This window comes from Malus domestica, chromosome 13 (assembly GCF_042453785.1).
Source record: "Malus domestica chromosome 13, GDT2T_hap1".
Taxonomy (NCBI): Eukaryota; Viridiplantae; Streptophyta; class Magnoliopsida; order Rosales; family Rosaceae; genus Malus; species Malus domestica.
In genome coordinates, this window is record NC_091673.1 from 17,016,881 (window position 1) to 17,036,446 (window position 19,566).

Sequence of the window (19,566 nt, forward strand, 5' to 3'; positions counted from 1 at the left end):
CAATCCATTTTGCACCACTAATTGCAACTGCCATGGAAGTGATGTCCCGGAAAACCGCCAAAACTTGGAGCTGAGGGACAACAGGCATCGCCGCGGCACCTCAAACCCTCCAAGTTCAGTCCAAATGTAGAAGTTGATAATAGAATAGAGGATGTATAATAAAGCAAGCCTCAATCATCTTCTCAAAATTTAGTATTTAGATTAAAAGCACAAAATTTCGATCAAGCAACTTTCATCTTCTCAAAAAGCTAGAACAAAACAAGCACCAAGTAATATGGTCTTTGTAAGTTCACAACATAAATTGAACAATACTACTTAAAGAAAATAACAGAGGCAGCACTTAAGCACCAACGATTTCTTGCTGCACCTCGGGCGCTGCTTCTTCGGCGGGCCTCTCAACCTTCACACCAACATCTTCGCCACCATAAACCTAGTTACACAAAATCCATTCCACTAAAGTTTAGCATACGGCCGCAATACGAAAAACTATTTGCACAATTTGCACCATGATGCAGAAATGCTACTAATCATGATGAAATCATGCAAATGATAAGGAGTAAATAGCACAAAAAAAATTCTGATGCGAAACCCTCAAATGAAATACGTACATGACAAATAAGGCCAAGTACTCTCGGAAGTACTAGGACCACGGTTCATCATTAACTATGTATAATATTTCAAATAGAAAAGATAAAAAAAATAGATTTCCAAGAGCTAAAAAGGGTATACCTCCATGAGCTTGGTGAGATCAAACTTGGGTGCCTTCAAGATCTTGACCTTCCTGATGAAGACATTTTGCAATGGATAGATGCTCATTGTTGCCTTCTCAATCTCTTTACCAATGCTCTCAGCAATGAACTTGTTGACCAAGCCCTTAAGATCACTTGAAGTTGCCTGGGCAATCATGATCTCACTCATCTTACGGCGAATCTGACAATAAATGTAGCATTAGGGCGTCAGAAACAAACACTACCATGCATAAGTACATAGACAAAATTCATGGTAAATTCAAATACATCATGCAAGTTATTAAGGTAGAGCTTTGCTCACTCACACCTTTTTTTTTTCTAGTGTGAACGGTTGGGGTTTAACTCCGTCCACTCGTGAAGAAAAAAAGTGTCAGGGGAGAATTTCCATATTAAGGTACACATTACCTGTCTGACTTGGCTAGACTGTGCATAGCAGGTCCTCTTGACCTGATTTGGACGTCTCTTGGTGAAGCCAATGCAGAACATCCTTAGAGTATAGTTGTCAGTGGTCTTCACATCCACATGAGCTTCAATCAAGGTTTGCCATTTGCGCACCAAAGACCTAAGCTTGTCAGTGGTGAAGTTCATTCCCTGAAGAATTCAATATTACATGAGCACGGGTTCATAAGAAATCATACAAATGTTACCAAAAATATAAGAACATAAATAATTCAAGCATACCCAGAAATTAGTAAGAACAGTCTTCCCTTGGACATCTTCAGCTCTCAACCGCATCTTTCTGTAAGCATGCTCCTCATCACCCTGAAGGTCAGCGAGTGATACCTCAAAGACTCTATGCTTGAGTCCTTCGGAAGCAATCTGTTAAAACCAAAAAACTTGTAAAAAGCATGCAGTGTGTCAACAATTTAAATATATATACAAAGTGTGTTATCATGTGGGAAAAAAATTTGCTAATGCTCAACAATTTTTTTCAAACAAGCGATGTATACATTTGAAAGTTTTGTATAATAATTACTGATGAAAGGAAGATTTCTAAATAGATAAAGCAAAATGTAACAGGTGTAACAGTCATTCTACTCGACATTAACATAAGCAAGTGATTTCAGCACCTCACTGCTCTACCCCTCAGCACGAGTTTATTTATGGCATTTGGATAGAAATAAACATAGTGCAGAAGGAGAACACGGTATGCAGAAATCATTTCCCAAAATAAACTTAATTATGCAAGCCCAAAAACACCACTCTAAATACCAGCCTTCCAGAAAACAGACAATTGTGCAGTACTTCAACACCATAATTTCAAAACATTTGCAATCCATAAGGACACAACAAATGCATGATTCGACAATAACAGCAGCCTAATAAAAACCCCCACCCGCTAATCTATTTCGTCGAAAGAAAAGCAAAATAAACTGATTCCACAATAGCTTTCACCCTACTTAATATGGTATTCCAAAAAACTAAATCTAAAACGGAAAGAAAAAACAATGATTGATAGATAACATCAATACCTTGGTACCCTGAGTACGGGAGACGAGAGTTTTGCCCACATTCGTGTTGTTGAACAGTTTCGGGGCCTTGATGTCGTACCAATCCTTCTTGGCAAACGGATCAACCCTATATTTTCGTTTCACAAATACAAAATAATTAATAAATAAGTGGGATTATCACATAATTAGCAAATCATACGAAATGACAAATAAGAACAAAACTAAAAAAACCCCAGATCCATATAAGTCAGTGTGTATGTATAGATGTAAAAAAATATAAGCTTACGCTTTCTTCTTTCCTCCTTTCTTCGACTTGGAAATCCTCTTGTTCTTGCTGTGTAATACAAAGGTTAATGTGTCAGTCTCTGATCGAGAATTCCATGTGCTGAAATATGTTAGTGTGTGTGTAGAGAGAGAGAGAGAGAGAGAGAGAGAGAGAGAGAGAGAGTACCCGACGGCCATGGCTGAAAACTTGGAGGAGCCCGAGAGCTCTGCAGAGAGATGAAGGGTGAGGCTAAAAGCGGCCGAGAGAGCAAACCCTTGTCTTTGTGAAGCACAAAACCCTAACACTCTCTCTGTTTATATAAATGCAATAGATCTTGCCTCTGCTGAGATGGGCTCAGGTTATGCTCGGCCCATAAGTTATTTTCATATATAACGCGTGGGCTCTCAAGTCTGGACCTTTTTAGAAGAAGCCCAAGACTAAAACCCTAATTTGCCACGTCTCAAAAGAATTTTTATTTTTCCTTCTTTAAAAAAAAAAAACAGACAACTGGTGGCAAGTTAAAGTTATTCACTTATTCGGACTCGAAGAGGCTATAGGGAATTTCATCCTGCCCGTGCTGAAAAGACAACTGGTGGCAAGTTAAGGTTATTCACTTATGGCGCGTTTACTAATCCGTAATCAAATTGGGAGGAATTGAATTGAGGAGGAATTGGATTAAGGAGGAAATGAAATGAGGCGGAATCAGAATTGGATTCCTGTTGAAGTTGTTTACTAAAACTGTCTGGAATCGGAATAGAATTTCATAAAGCTGTTTACTAATTCAGCAGAATCGGAATATAAACCAGTACGATTACTAAAATGCCCTTGTTCCAAGTAATGTAAATACTAAATTGTCATTGTTGAAAATAAATGATTTTTATGCTATAATTATTGAAAATTAAGTTTATTTATATAAAATTAAATTTATCTTTACAAACTTGACTTTTCTTCCTCCCATCCTCTTATCCCCATCTTTCCTGCACCTTATTCCAGAACACCCCCAGTCGACCTCATATGCCTCTCCGTTTCCTCTCATCCCCATCTTTTCTTCACCTTCTTCCAGAGCACCCCTAGTCGATCTCCCATGCCTCTCTGTTTCCTCTCATCCCCATCTTTTCTTCGACTTCTAGAGCACCCCCAGTCTCCCACACCTCTTCGTTTCATCCTTGCTGCCTTCTTCTTTCCCAGCCCGCACAGCCCTTCCCACCACCCATCATACTCACAGGTCCTCCACACTCCCCAATCCTCCATATCCTCTTCTTCCCCAGCCCCCACAACCTCCCATATTCACAGATCCTCCCACTGCCTCCCATGTTCACATGTCCGCCCACCACCCATGCGACCTCCCAATTTGGGTGGATTTGCAGAAGACGAATTGAGAGGGTAATTTAGGAACAAAAGTTTGATTCCTGGAGGACAGCAATACAAGGAATTCAATTACCACTTGTTGCTAGAGAATCCGACTCCGGGAAATTCCGGAGTGTGATTCCGGAATTCAACTGGGTCCCACACGATTTTTTATTCCTCTCACGTTAGTAAACACCGGTGTAAGCCGTAATCGGAATTCAATTCCGTTTCTTGATTCCCATTACCCTTACGTAAACGCGCCCTTAGTGTAGAGCACATACAATATGGACAGGACCCTACATAATTTAATTTAGCAATTTCTGTTGATGGCATAGTCTCTGTTCTACAGACTACATGTGGCTGCATGGTTACCACGTTGTTTATATCAAACCCTACCAAGGGAAAAAAATCACTAGGTCCTTCATGATAATTTTATGTATGGATATAAGAGTTTTTTTCTTTTGGGTCAGACAACCACTCCGAAAGTATAATATATTTAGGCCGAGCCCTTTTAACTCCAAACTCCATTGGACCCAATTAGACATAAATGGGTTTAAACCCAAGTGCCCGACCATTTTCACTTTTGAAGTCCAGGTGGAAGTGAAACCATCGCTCGGAATCGCGGTTCTGGGTTCGTATCAAAGAAAGCGGGGGCAGGAGACAGGAGAAAGGAGATTTGCTTGCAGTGAATCATAAACCCTAGTGAGCACTTAGCGGTGACAGTCAGTAGAAGCATATAAGAATGGCGGAAGCAGAGGGGGGAGGATCAGGTAGGGTGGGCGCATCGGCAGGAGGTGGAGGAGCTGAGTCTCTGAAAGCTAAAGGAAATGAGCAGTTCAAAGCGGGGAACTACCTCAAAGCCGCTGCACTCTACACTCAGGCCATCAAGCAAGACCCCAATAACCCCACTCTCTATAGGTACATTAACCACCTCAAATTTCCATTTTTTTAAATAATTTTTTTGTTGGGATTTTATAGTTTTCAATTTGATATGTAATAATCAAAATGCAATTTTGATTGGTTGGTTATGTAGTTACTTGACTTCTTCACATGGGTTTTTGTTGAATATTTTTCGTAATGGAATGATTTTAATAATTCCAGGAATTTGAAGTTGTGTGCTTTGTTTATGTAGAAAATCAGATGAATTTCTATTGTTTATGTTTGCCCCTTTGAACTCCCCCAACATTTTGTAATTTGTATGAACTCCAAAGTTACATGAAGTTCGGGGTTGATATACTAGCTTGTTGTTCGTTATTTTGATTAACAGAAGTTATAGTATTCAGATGCAAAGGAATTCCGGCACTTTCGTAAACAAGATGTATAGAATTTTGTTACCGAAAAATATCTGCATAACCATTATGGTAGATGAATTTTTTTGAGTGATTTAAGATGAGATGAACCTCATGTAACCTATCTGGGGCGCCGTTAAAAAATTCTGGATTGTTTTGTTAAAGAGCTCATGTTTCGGTTAACATTTCACTTATTTGTGTGGAAAAGTATTTTGAGATCTTATGAAATTTGGAATTTATAGAAGAAGGCAAGGCCATTAGGAATAAAAAGGGGATATAATTGTGAAAACAAAACCTTGTTGCGGCAAAATACTTTGATACCACATTTGTGACTATGCCCTTTTTATTTCCAAGTAAATATGAAAAGCAAACCTGCTCTGTTATGTCCAATGCTATAGTTGGTCTTAGGGTCTACTATGTATTGTTCCTGCTTCAAGTGCTACCACATGCATAGTGTTTATACAATTTATTAAAACAAAGGGCTGATCTGTGAAAGATGTTAGAGAGAGCTTAGATAAGCTAGGAATGGTTTCTGAAGAGGTTGGGTTCCTGCTGTTTCATAATTATTGAATGATAATTGGTCAACTTTCTTTATGTATATCTTCATTATTTTGTCTATAACTAGGATTGTTTCTGCTGTTTAAAGGTGTTTAAAGGATGTTAATGAAAACATTGAAGTTTTCCATATGAAGTAGCATAGTAGTAATGAAAAATTAAAATTTCCAAGGATACACGGTCTTGGCTGAATGTTCTCGTTTAACAATCATTGCATGGTGTACTGATGCATCTTCTTAATGTTCCATTGTTGGCCAGCAACCGTGCTGCAGCATTTCTTCAATTGGTTAAGCTTAGCAAAGCCCTTGCTGATGCGGAGACAACAATTAAATTGAACCCCCAGTGGGAGAAGGTACTGTTGTTTTATTTTATTTTTTCTTAAATTCTATTTTGCTTCAATAAGCTTGTACTTTTAGAAAACCAAAAGTCTTGATTTTTGTTATTTATTCCTTTAAAAGAATCTTTTTTACGCATCTTCAGGGATATTTCAGGAAAGGTTGCATATTAGAGGCCATGGAACAATATGATGATGTATGTCTAGAAGTTCTTTCAATCTTCCCATTTTTATGGCCTTCTGGACTAGACCACATGATATTGGTTTTCTGCTGCTGATATCCTTCTGTTCAACGTATGTTTTAGGCTTTGGTTGCTTTCCAAACAGCTTTGGAATATAACTCGCAAAGCACAGAAGTATCAAGAAAGATAAAAAGGATTTCTCAGTTGGCGAGAGATAAAAAACGTGCAGAAGTGGTGGAGAAAATGAGATCCAATGTTGATATGGCGAGGCATTTGGATAAACTGAAATCTGAAATGGTGAGTGTATTTATCAAGGATTCGTGACTTTCAGAAAACACTGTTGTTCATTATTATTCTCATTTTGATACCTTCTATTATCTTTGTGCATGAGTGAGAATTATAATTGCCCAGTCATTTATATACGTTATTCTTGTTTCAATCTGCTTTATCTTTCTTCGTGTGAATGGTGCAACTTTCCTACTTTCATATATTATAGGTAGAAGCTTTCTTATCGCCCCGAAGGTTAACACGTTGAGTTCCAGAAGCTTATAAAAAGACTTAAGATCACCTGCCCTTGGATTGTTTTAATCAGTCCTAAAATTAAGTTACACTTTCTCTTTGCAGTCTGTGAAGCGTGGATCTGAAGAATGTTGGGAAGAAATGTTTTCTTTCCTTGTCGAGACAATGGAGTCAGCTGTAAAATCATGGCATGAAACTTCTAAGGTGGAGGCTAGAGTTTACTTTCTCCTAGATAAGGAAGAAACAGACACCGAGAAATATGCTCCAGCTGTGAATATTGATAAGGTATTAAGTTTAGAGTTTTCATTTTTTTCTTTTCAAACATCCCTTTTGTGATTGGTTGAAAAGTTTTTTTTCAGCATTTTTGGTCCTAAGAACCCTTTTTCGCTGTTCCAATAAAACAATTTATTGCATTAAGTATATCCTTTCCGAGCCGTGAGCCAGCATTCTCTGCTACTGTTATCCGTACTAAAGGTGAATTTTTTGTTTAACTAATCAATGCTTGCCTGTTATTCCAGGCTTTTGAATCGCCCCATACACATGGCAGTTGTTTTTCATTTCTTAGGCAGTATGCTGAGGATTCTTTCTCCAGAGCAGCTTGCTTGGTGACTCCCAAAAGTATCATGTCTTATCCACAGGTACATTTCACTTCATTTGTATTTACAACTATAAATCTTAATCTTATTCTGTTAGGAAGACAATTATTAAGGTTCATCGTGTGACCTCGACCACGAGATTCCCCCATCAGAAATATCTCACATTATTTTATCATATTGATCACATGACTAATGAGTTCCATAAGGACATATATTATATATCTTGGATGTCTCCTGACTATGTTGACTAAGGTTTATCCGAATATGCTGATAAGGTTTTCAATTAATGATATAGTCAGAGTCTAGCTGCTAAATGTGTGATTAAGGTTTGTTGAACTATGATGATGTATATCAGAATTGGTGGTTAAGCTTTATCATTTATTTTGCCCACGATATTTTTCATGATTTACTTTTATGCTTGGGTCTTGGCCTTTGAGATTCACTTGTTTGGCTGCTGTTTCTGTTGGAATTACGGATTGAGAAAAATGTATACATTTCTTTAGACGATAAGCACGTGGGCAATTCTTAACACGCAATGTATTGATGTTTCAATTTGAGTTTGGGTGCTTGCAAGGCCCAAGAAAAAGGTTCTCACAGATGCTTTTGCAATGTGCCATGGAGTATCTGTCATGCATTTTCGATTGTTACCTTCTTGAGTTAGTTTTAATTAAGGAATTAATAGCATTTTCTTCTCAAATAAAAAAAGGACTTTAATGAGCAGTTAACATAAGTCATGTCACATTTGCGTGTTACATGTGCCTAAGTCTCTGTATCTTTGCGTGTGGTGTACTTGTGTGTGTGCAAGACTAGAAGTGTTTTAATTCCTTTTTGGAGGTTTGACCTCTGACATGGGTTCAAGACTTCAAGTGCTTAAAAGACTCGTGCATGATGATTGCATAGTGTTTTTGGGAAGGTTAAGCATTTATTGGTATGTCTCAGAAAAAAGAAAGTAGTTAATTGGTCTGTTTCAGATGTCTCTAGCTTTCTCTGGTTCCAATTTGCTAAATCCAACTTTTATTTGCAGGTGATCTAAATTTAGGGGGAAGTATTGACTGATTCAATAAAAGGTTTTTGTTGTTAACAATGAGGTTTCAATGATCAAATACTTTTTGCAGGTTTGGAAAGGTCAAGGTTCAAGGAAATGGAAACACGGGCAACATGATGGCTTCTTTGTGCAATTTGAGACCCCTTTCCTGCGGAAGCTGTGGTTTATTTCTAGTTCCATTGAACTGGGCCAGACATTGTGCAGGTCTCTCTCTATCTCTCTCTCTCTCTCTCTCTCACACACGCACGCACAGTGTTCCTGAGGAAGTGCCAATTTGTAACTAAATACGAACTCAAGTATGGATGACTTTTAATTTTATTATTTAAATTACCTAGAATGTATTGCAAAGTCTGAAGTTCCATCACCAGTCACCTGCTTCATCAGAACTTAGGTTATTTGGTGGTTGCATTTTGTACCACCTTTAAGTTGAAGCTTTAGGTTATCTTTTATTACCACCTTGGAGTTCTAATGTTAGTTTCTTTCTTCAATGTGCAAACCCATTGAAGTATTGTCCCTTTTGCTTTTAAGAGAATGAAGAAATGGAAAGCTTGAACATATGGATGTGAAAATAATAGTGGGAAGTGGGTTTTTGTTTTTATTTTAATCTACGTAAGTTATAGGATGCTTGTAGGAAAATTTCAGGGAAGCTGCATCAATGTGGTTACTCAATATTTACTATAATAACGTCCAACTAACCTATTGTACAAAACCTATCTGTTAGAATATTGATCACATCAACAGCAGAGTTTTGGAGCTAGGTAATCTAATGTCTCTGTTTATTTCAGGGATCCGGAGGATTTAGACATCAGTGCCCATGAATTGATTCCACGCCTATTCAAACAGTCCGATTCTTAAGTTAGTATTTTGTTGGAGCAAAGTCTCAGGCCCATTATAGCGAGAGATTGTGTATTCTAAAGAACCGACAGCACTGGTGACAGTCTTTTGCCTTTACTCAGTTTGCAAGGTTTCCTTTGGCCCTGGTTATTTGCAGGAAGGTGCTTTCCATAATTATAACATGCATTTACTCAAGGTTTTGTCTCTTTCTAAAATTTTCAAGCCTTTTTGTTTTGAGCGATTGCGTTTTACTGAGAGACCTTACTGTGAAGTTGTTAGCCTGTTTTTCCAGTGTAAGGAGTAGTTTGGCCCTTGAATGAAGTTGGGTATCTGCTGCTTATGTGGTGAAACCGAAAACTTGAAATTAGGTCCTACAGAACTAAGTTTGTTTGTAATTGTCCAAATAGCAATGTAACTGTTGAATAGGTTTTTGTGCATCTTTGCTGCCCCTGCCCCGTATGAATGCTCTATGTATGGTCCTTTTATATTATTCTGATGTGAGTTACACCATTGTTCAAATATCTTGATGGATGCATAATTCATGAGCACTAGTCACGACGCTTCTTTATGCATTACCTTGAGGTTGCTTGACAGTGACACTTTCATTTGCTTGGATGAATAACAGCGAAGTCTTCTTCATATAGTGCATTTGTTAATAGCTAGCCAATTCATCAAATAGCAGATTATTCATAGTTATTTTTAGTTTCCCCTCCAGATTGTATGGCTTGAACTTGACGAACTGCTGTCTTTGTTGAGAAGCTTACAATTTACTGTGTTATCTTGCGTAAGATTTACAACCGGAGTGTCGTAAAGTGTCTCTGTCAAGTTGGTGTTAGTGTAAAACTACCTCAGATGCTGAATATTATGCTTCATTGATAATGGAATATTACACCGTTAAACGATCTGCACACAAGGCCTTCAGGCTTGACTAAAATAGAAGCCTGGCCTTGAGCATCATCTGCATTCTTCATACTCTCTTAATTTTGTGTATGGTAGCAATAATAATGCATAAGCTTAATACTTATAGCACCCTAGCTATGTCCCCATCTGCTAGGAAACCCTCCTCCCTCCATCTTGGGGATCAATCATGTTAGATATATATATATATATATATAGAGAGATTCTCTTTTGTTAAAGCCACTGCCACACATATCGTAAAACTTTCATTCATTTGATTCATCGTAGATTAGACACTGTCATCGTGTCTGTTTCCGTCTATTTCTCCTGGATTCGGTTTGCAGGTGTGTAGCGTGAAGTTACATGCCGATACAGCCTCTGCCACTGTAAGATAGATCCATTCCTGACCGATTTTCTCGATGAACTTGGACTTGTCGAGCTTCTTGATCACCTCGCTTCGGGGGTTTGCTATTACAAGCTGATAGATCAGAAGAAAGAATAAAACATCAGCACATGATCAAACAAAAATGTGAACCATATCAAACAGAACTAGTCTACCATAATCTCATACCTTGAGACCCTTTCTATCAACATTTTTCTGGACCTCTTCAAGCATGGTGATCCCGCTCGTATCGATGCTTCCAACCGCTGTAATTTGATTTTAATTTTAGCATTAGACTTGTGATAAAGCTTAAAGCCAGAGATCGTACATGTTAATTTGTGACTGTTGCAGATTGATCACTTACTACCAATGTCTAGTATAACATAGTGTAAGCTTGTTTGTCCACAAGATTTTATTTTGTCTTCCTCCTCGTATATCCATCTTGAGATTCTGTGAACCAGATTTTGAGCATAGATTAAAACTCTACCACGCTGGCTACGTCGTTTTCATATATCGATATCTAACTTTTAAGTATTTTATGTACCTTTCCCTTAAATAGTTTGCATTAGCAAAGTAGATTGGTGCATCAATTTGAAGAATAAGAACTCCTGGAATATTGTTCGCAACCGGGTACTGATCAATGCTTCTATAAATCGACGAGTTTGGAATGTTGCCTAAAGCGAAAGTCCTTGGCCTCGCCACGAATAGCAGAACCCTTAGCAGTGAAACTGCAACCTGCAAATACATATAAACGTTATATATGCATCCAGAAATGTGTAAAAAGCAAAACTTTCTTGTGACGCAAGAAAGAAAACCCTTCCTATACTCTCCTACTTACTGCAATGACTAGGCCAATTTCTACACTGCCAAAGACAACGCCAAAGTATGCACCCAGGCACACAATGCAGTCCACCTTGTCTACTTTCCAGAGATGGATGACGGCTTCGTAATCTATGAGGCCAAGCATGGCTGCCATTATAATGGCGGAGAGCACCACAAGTGGAGTGTAATGGAACAATGGCGTCAAAAACAAGAGTGTAAACATCACTGCAGTCGCCATTACAATGTTGGAGACTGCAGTTTTGCATCCTGCATTGAAGTTCACTGCAGTTCGCGAAAACGGTCCTGCAAGTAATTGCAGCCATAAGAGACGCATATGATTAGTGAATCTGGCAAAAACTACTAGATAACTTATACATGTGTTTGATTAAAGACTGTTATGTATAAAGCAATGCCCTCTTGCTAGATTTGTGTTGCCAGACATATGCTTATATTGTCAAACTATGAATATGAACTGACATTCATACAAAAAAGAGCGCATTTCTCGTTACATATATATTGAACGCTAGATATGGCCATGAAAAGGGTATGTACCGCCGGTCAAGTAGCAAGAAGTGCAAGAGCCTGCAATGTTCATCATCCCGAAAGCGATCATTTCTTTGTTACCGTCAATATGGTAGTTTTTAAACGCAGCAAAACTTCTTCCGACAGCTACTCCTTCCTGCACATCCACCATCAGTAATCTAGCAATGTTAGCCTAAAGCCTTCATTATATACATTGTGTGCTAACCAAATACTGAGGAACGCAGGGACCTACAGCAAGGCCGATGACACCAGTGACGATCCCAGTTTTAATGGCTGTTGAAAGATATGGCGACCCGAAAGCCAAGTCAGACACGGATGGCGGGTTCAACCCTTTTTTAAGGTGTCCAATCTGCAAAAACAAAGGGTCTATCTAAGTTAATTAACATATCATACAAAAATAATTAAATAAAAAGTAATTATTATGTGATATATATTGTATATATTCTGGAGAGAGAGTGAGATGCTTACTACTAGAACGCCATGTTTTTCAGCATGGGTTAGAAAAACCAGAAGGCTTCCCAAGATCACAGAGCACAGTGGCATCATTGCGTTTATCCAAAAGAAGGCCGGTTTTCTCTTGCTCTAATTGTCATAAGCATCATCATTAAAACAAGAACTGATAAAAATAGCAATTTTCTTTTGGGTAACAAAAAAGATAGCCATTTTAATCTCAACGTAAGGCAAGAATTAACTAGTCATGGGCATGCATGGAGAGAAATTTATACTATTCTAAGATATTCTATTTTACTAATTTAAACTGAAACATGGTGACTAGTAATTTTTTTATGAAAAATTTATTTGAACCCTTATAACCTTTACGTCCAATGTACTCTCTACACCTATATTAATTTTAATTAAACTATCAATATTTCTTTAAATTCAAATTTACTACCTAAACTATTTTCACAAACCCAATTCAATAAATAAATTTATCTTTACACCTAGTAAGAAAAAATAAAAAACCAAAATTTAATATCGAAGCAAAGTGAATGGGAACGGCGTAGGAAAAATTTCTGAAAAGTCGCGATTTCTCCACCAAATTAACCCCGGCATTGAGGTATTCAAAATATTTTCTTAGTTTGCAAAAATTTAGCGTTTTTTAATCGTACATATAGTGTTTGAAGTGATTTAGAAGTTGAATTAATGGACATTGTGAGAAAACTGGATTGAAACAGCAGTGGGTTATCCTTTTAACAGACAAGAAAGAAGATAAAAGTGAAGATATTGAGACACTTAAACCTATGCTAAAGTGGTGAAGATATTTAGGTTGTTTAGGTTGTGAGACCATCTCATGCTAAAGGTGCTAAATCGAAAGTTTAGGACCTCAAAATCTATTCGCATCTCAGGTATACGAACTGTTATATCCTTTTAAGAAACTTATGATTATGTTTATTAAACTGTGAATCTGTACCGGTAATTAAGTATCCATTTTTTTAGAATTTGTCGTTCACAATTTGTTAATATTATATTTACTATAATGAAAGATTATCAAGATTAAGAGAAGGAAAATGATTTGAACTTGAATCCCACTGTGTTGAAAAAGATGTCTTATCCAGTTGGGCTATCCACCAATTATAAATATGTTAATATAAGTCTCTTTTGATGTGTAAACAATTTGACAGAAGAATATTATGTATATGAATTTTTAACTTCTAGATGTTGTGTGTCCGAAGAGGTCAGATAATATATAGCATTTGGGAAAAGAGAGTACATATATATCACTTCACAACAAGAATATATCTTGTTTGACAACTTTCTTACGGTTCAATAAACCTTTTTTCAACTTAAGATCGATGGAGTTAATTAATTGGTTCATGAAACAACTGAAGTAACTATAACTGGCGTTGGTGACATCTTAATTATTAGTTTTGGCAAGCCAGTAAACAACATGCATGAAAAGTTTTTACATGGAAATAATTCCTTAAATCATTCTTCAAGTTTAGAGAAAATGATCAATTATAAACAAAGAAATAATGCCTCGAATAATGGATTGTATATATCTCAGAAAGGTACGTGGTGTATATACTTACAAAGTATCTTGTGAGCAATAGAAAGAAGAGGAAACAGCATCCCAGCACAGCAGTTTCCCACCTCCACTGCAACATAATTTACATTCATTATATGATATTAACTAATAATGTCCAAAAAGGCATATGTAAAAAAATTGCCAACATTTGTGGAAGTGGTAAAGCATTAGCTAGAAAATAATAGATTAGATTAAAAAGAGAACTTTATACCTTGTGCACTTGAGAAAAGATAGATTTCATGACAGATATAACATCTGTCTCATGAGTGAAATGAATCAACCCTAGTACCCCTTTAAGCTGCTGGAGACATACAACAGTGGCTGCTCCACCCATGAAACCCACTATTGTTGCATGAGACAGAAAGTCCACGACAAACCCAAGTCTGCAAATACACATATACGTACATACAAACATCGTTTCAGAGGGGTTGCTTCTTGATTGCTTTTTCATTTTGCTTGTATCCATACTTTGTAACAAATATAAATTGGCAGCAAATTAAATTACATACCTTAAGAAGCCAAGAGAAGCCTGGAAAGCTCCAGCAAAGAAGGTAGAGGTGAGAGCCAACTGAAAGTAGAGCTTAGGGTTCTCAGTAGGGCTAACAACCTTCCCCAACATGGAAGATATGAGGAGGGATGCAACCGCCAGAGTACCCACTGCCAAATCTTTTGAACTTCCAAGCATGGCATACACCAATGGAGGCACAAAGCTCGAATCTGCATTCATTTTTCCAAAAAAAAAAAATAGCAATGAGATTTTTCCGAACACGATTCCATCGTAAAGTACGTACTTTTGTTTTTACTATGAGACTAGAGCATTGATCTTGTTTGTTCTTACTTGAATGCATATCTGACCAGATTCACAATTTGGCAACGTAAGTTTGGTGTAAGAAGAAAATGTTTGATTACACATAATTTTTTGGGTACTCACATAGGCCAATAATTGGGGGCAAGTTTGCTAAATTTGCATAGCTGATCCCTTGAGGAACTGCAAGACTGGCAATGGTGATTCCAGAAATGAGATCAGATTTGAAGAAGTCAAAAGTGTAGCGAGGAGCCCATTCGATGATTGGCACAAAGTGTTGCAATCCTAGAACAAGTTTTCTAGATGTGGGTTGGTTCTTAAATTGCCTGAAAGGGTCATCGGGAAAGAAAGTTTCTTTCAGAGATGATTTCAGAGCCTTGAAAAATGACTTGGAAGGAGGAATTTCGACATGGCGTGGGCACTCGTAGTCTGCGTTGCCCATTTCACCTCAGGTAAGAGAACACTTGAGGAGGCTAATGAGAGGCAGCTAATTAAGTGAAGATTAACTAAGCAGCTAGCAGATCAGGTTTGGTTGATGCTGCTAATTGTAGGAATGGTACGTAAGTAGGTTTTTGTTTAGGGTTTATGGGCTGGCTAGATTGTATTGGTTTGGTGAGATATGGTTTGCATGCTAGGTAGTGAAGGAAATGGGGCTTTGCCAGATAGCTATTGGAGGCAATTGGTGGTTAAAATGCTTAATTAGCTCTGGCAATGACACACATGGTGGACTGGGGTATTATATAATGTGGTGCACTACTGACACAGAGACAGGGAAGGAAGGAAGGACGTAGGGAAAGAATCTTTGAGTGCCTTGTGGGACCCACACTAGGACTCACACGTAGCTCATAAATCGTGTAAGTCCATTGACTCCCTCTCTACCAGGATTCCTTTTATTTGCGAGGGTTTCAGGAGTGATGAGTGGCAGAGTCTATATAACACGACGTTTTTGCTCTCTTTCATTCAAGTTAGATATTTTTTTTCTCTCTCTCTAAATTAGAGTGTTTTCAAAATTTTCTTTGTTAAAAAGTTGAACTATATTTAACTTTAAAGAAATATATTCAGCATGTTGCAGTCATATTTAGAATAAGAATGTGATTGTGTAAATCCTAATAGATATGAGAATGTATCTTATATTTCTAGGAGTAGATTACCTATTAAATGTTATAATTCTAAAGGGAAAGGTTTTTACCTATCCTACTACTATAAATAAAGGCACAATAGGGTGAATCAAACACACCTCACAATTAAATCACTCTCTCTTCTCTCTAACCATAGCCGGCCCCCTCTCTCTCTAAACCCTAGATCGTTCAATCAAATAGGCCTACAACACGTTATCAGCACGCTCTTGCCAGAAGCTGAGGAATTGATGCATCGTAGGAGGAGGCTATCATCCACCAAATTCAAAGGCTTATTTGTTTTCTGCTAATCAGGTACGCTTAAAATAAAAGAAGATATTTGAAACGTCCACGAAACATGAAAACATTCCTCATGATGCATGAACCCCTCTATGTTTATATTTTCCTTCCGATATATATATATATATATATATATATATATATATATATTTGTTTCATGCATCGCACAATTAAATTGTTATGTGGAATATGTGAGTCAAATTATATAAAATAAATTAGAAGCATATTTAGAGTTTACTAAAATTGCACACCACCATGACACCTTGTTGACAACTAGGCCGTGTGCCTGGTTTGGGTTTTCTCACCACGGGTATGCAGCCCTGCCCACACTACTTCTCGCAAGCTTTTGTGCCTGCATGGGCCTCGTTGTTGCCCCGGCCTGTAGCCGCTCCCACCAGCCTAGTTGGTTGGGTTTTTTTCCCACGGCCCACGTCAGCCAGCCCACGGGGCTGGCTTTGTCCTCACGTGCAGCCTTGCAGCCAGCCCATTGCGACTGGGCTCCCGTGCCTTAATAGGCCAGTAAACGTGCTGGGCTTTGCTTCCGTGCCTACCCCCTAGTCCAACACGCCAGCCTTCATGGCTGGGCCTACACCCCTGACCCGTGGCCTGCAGCCTACTCCCGAGGCCTTTAGGGCCTTGCCCACTCATGGCACCCAGCCCAAATATTTTGGGGCTATATTTTCGATTCAATAATATTAATTTAATATTATTTAGCTTCTACAATCGACCACGTATGACTCGATTTATTGAATTAATTAAAAGTGACATGCAGTCCATTAATCTGATAATGAATCCAAAATTATTGACCTGAAGATCACTTTTGGACATTAACGATTCAATAATTTATTTTTATACTTTGAACCGTAACATACTTTCGTAGTAACGAAGTTCTCACACTTGAGTTCCCGAAGAACCTCAAATCCACTATATTTAAATTAGTATATTGCATTATGTGTTTCTTGCAAGAACCTTTCCTTATGAATTAAATGTTCATACAACTAAATTGAACATGTAGTTTCAAATTTAGTGTCTTTGAAACCTTAATTTTCATTCAAAACATACCACATGAAACTTATAGTTTTCATGCATAAATTAAACCAATACATGTCTATAGAACTTGTATGTTCTACGATATATGTCTATGGCTTACCATATGACTAATCACGTTTTTCCCTCTGTTTTAAGGACATAAGAACTTGAACAAGCTCGATTTCTCTACTCTAGAAGTCTCTGGAAGAAACTATTTGAAGTGGGTTCAAGATGTGAAGCTCTATCTAACTGTAAAGGGTATTAGAGCTACCATCAAGACACCTATCGCCGACAAACCTGTTGACGAAGCTCAGAAGGCTACTGCAATGATCTTCATTCGAAGACACATCCATGATGCACTGCAGATTGAGTATCCCGCAGAGGAGGACCCACACACCCTTTGGCTTGCTCTGACTGACCGTTTTGATCACCAGAAAGACATATACTTGCCTGAAGCAAGACACGACTGGCAGCATCTTCGCTTCCAGGACTTTAAGGGGTAGTTTGGGAGTGAGGTGATTAAAAAAAAAAGCACCCATGAAAAAAATCTGTGAGGGTTTTAGGCGTTTGGTAAACTGAAAAAAAATGGCTTATTTTGAAAGCCGCTGTGAGAATAAGCTGAAATCAAAGGAAAAAGTTGAAGCTGCTATTTGTAACTTTGGAAAACTGGTTTTTTTTCAAAGCACACGGAGCTACAGTGCTTCTTTAATGAAAAGACCCACTATCAGACTGCTTTTTTTTTTTTTTCCAAAAGCACTTTTAAAAAAAAGTTTACCAAACACTCTGTTGATTTATTTCACAGCCGCTTATTCTCACAGCACAGCCGCTTATTCTCACAGCAGCTTTTTGTCAAAGCACATCAATACCAAACCAGCCCTAAGTCTATGAATGAATACAACTCTGAAGTTTGTAGAATTCGTTCTTTGTTGAAATTCTGCAAAGTGGAACTAACCGAATCAGATCTCTCGGAGAAGACCTATTCAACCTTCCATGCCACCAATATTATCCTGCAGCAACAATATAGGGCACAAAAATTCACCAAGTTTTTGGATTTGATCTCTGTTTTACTTCTTGTTGAAAAGCAAAACCAGCTTTTGATGAAGAATCATCAAGCTCGACCGATTGGCTTGAACACTGCGCCTGAAGCGCATGCGATTAATTCTAGCAGCCATAAACGACGAAAGAATCATCGTAACCGTGGCAATAGGCGGCAAGCCCCACCACTGGCCCAAGGTCAACAGAGTGCCGCACCTAAGAAAAGAAATGTGACCCAACAACGTCCACCACTCGTCCCCTAAGGCTCCAAACTTCAAGAATAAGGGCAAAGCTCCCGTTCAGCTTGTTTCTACTGAATTGGACATGTGCTATCCTTGTGGATCAAGGGATCATTGATCACGCATATGTCGAGCTTCCCATGAGGCTATTACTAAGTATCATTCATGTTGTGAGTCTAACTTTGGACATGTGGATCATATGGAAGATGCAACTACATCAATGGAGATATCGTATTTTCATGAGGTGTTAGCGCCTATGGATGAATAAATTAGACATGTTTTTAGGATGTTTACCCCTAGTGGCCAAACCCACAAAGAGTGGACGGCCCTACCCCCCCTATTTTCTAGGTTTATGGTTTAATTTTAAACAATTTTTCTAAGTATTTGGAATAACTTGTTTGGTTTTGGTTTGTTTTGAATTATGGATTGTTATTTGAATGGATATTATTTTCTTGAATTGCTTAATTGAATGAATGGACTTATATTTATGCATGTCACCAATTCAATCAATTTATTTCTAGGTATGTCTAGTGGGGAAGTTAGTTGTCTGGCAGATAGTGCAACCACGCACACCATATTGCGTGAATGACACTATTTTACTAACTTAATACCCAAGAAAGCTCATTTGACAACTCTCTCAGGCCCATCCAACCTGATTGAAGGATACGGAAATGCACGCATCATGTTGTCTAATGGTACAATTTTGACCATTAAGGAGACACTTTATTATCCACGTTCTGAAAGAACATTGCTGAGTTTTAGAGATATTCGAGATAATCAATATCATCTTGAAACCACTGAAGATAATGGTTCTGAATTTCTTTGTATCACTTTATACGAATATGGCTAGAAGCATATTCACGAGAAGTTGGAATGTCTACCGAGTAGGTTGTACATCATAACCATTTGCGGCATAGAAGCCCATAGTGTGGCCTGCCCTATGCATGAGTTCTAGGACACTTTGTTGCTTTGACATAACCGTTTGGGACATCCTGGATGTGATATGATGTGCCGTATCCTTAAATCTTCACACGGGCATAAGTTATATCCCTATGTTGGACTCCCACCATGCAAATTGTGTTCTCTAGGGAAGTTGAATGCTCAACCCTTCCATACAAAGATTATTCACGACCCCACTAAATTTCTTCAGAGGATTCAATGGGACATTTGTGGACCTATCCTACTAACCTGCGGACCATTTAGATAC

General features: G+C 38.0%; 3 protein-coding genes across 4 annotated transcripts; 1 reads left to right on the top strand and 2 right to left on the bottom strand.

Moving 5' to 3' along the window:
* Window positions 1-179: 179 nt before the first annotated feature.
* LOC103453156 (small ribosomal subunit protein eS1y-like) lies at window positions 180-2,805 on the bottom strand. Its single transcript, XM_008392710.4, has 7 exons — window positions 2,652-2,805; window positions 2,487-2,534; window positions 2,222-2,327; window positions 1,431-1,568; window positions 1,155-1,340; window positions 730-930; window positions 180-430 (listed from the first exon to the last, which is right to left on the bottom strand). The coding sequence occupies exons 1-7, from the start codon at window positions 2,660-2,662 to the stop codon at window positions 341-343; spliced, it is 780 nt and encodes a 259-aa protein (XP_008390932.1). The 5' UTR covers window positions 2,663-2,805; the 3' UTR covers window positions 180-340.
* A 1,478-nt stretch (window positions 2,806-4,283) lies between these two features.
* Window positions 4,284-9,603, top strand: LOC103453155 (U-box domain-containing protein 70-like). The gene is made up of 8 exons (XM_008392709.4): window positions 4,284-4,730; window positions 5,915-6,008; window positions 6,137-6,187; window positions 6,296-6,469; window positions 6,797-6,976; window positions 7,210-7,329; window positions 8,403-8,536; window positions 9,118-9,603. The coding sequence occupies exons 1-8, from the start codon at window positions 4,555-4,557 to the stop codon at window positions 9,185-9,187; spliced, it is 999 nt and encodes a 332-aa protein (XP_008390931.2). The 5' UTR covers window positions 4,284-4,554; the 3' UTR covers window positions 9,188-9,603.
* A 416-nt stretch (window positions 9,604-10,019) lies between these two features.
* On the bottom strand, window positions 10,020-15,354 carry LOC103453153 (sulfate transporter 3.1-like). Of its 2 annotated transcripts, none has more exons than XM_017337111.3 (12): window positions 14,768-15,354; window positions 14,346-14,553; window positions 14,048-14,219; window positions 13,841-13,906; window positions 12,279-12,392; window positions 12,043-12,159; window positions 11,820-11,946; window positions 11,284-11,570; window positions 10,990-11,180; window positions 10,813-10,895; window positions 10,635-10,711; window positions 10,020-10,541 (listed from the first exon to the last, which is right to left on the bottom strand). In XM_017337111.3, exons 1-12 carry the CDS (start codon window positions 15,081-15,083, stop codon window positions 10,353-10,355), a joined length of 1,947 nt encoding a protein of 648 aa, XP_017192600.1. In that variant the 5' UTR covers window positions 15,084-15,354; the 3' UTR covers window positions 10,020-10,352. The 2 variants fall into 2 exon arrangements, with proteins under 2 accessions (XP_017192600.1, XP_008390930.1); XM_008392708.4 differs by having other exon boundaries at window positions 10,810-10,895.
* Window positions 15,355-19,566: the final 4,212 nt, after the last annotated feature.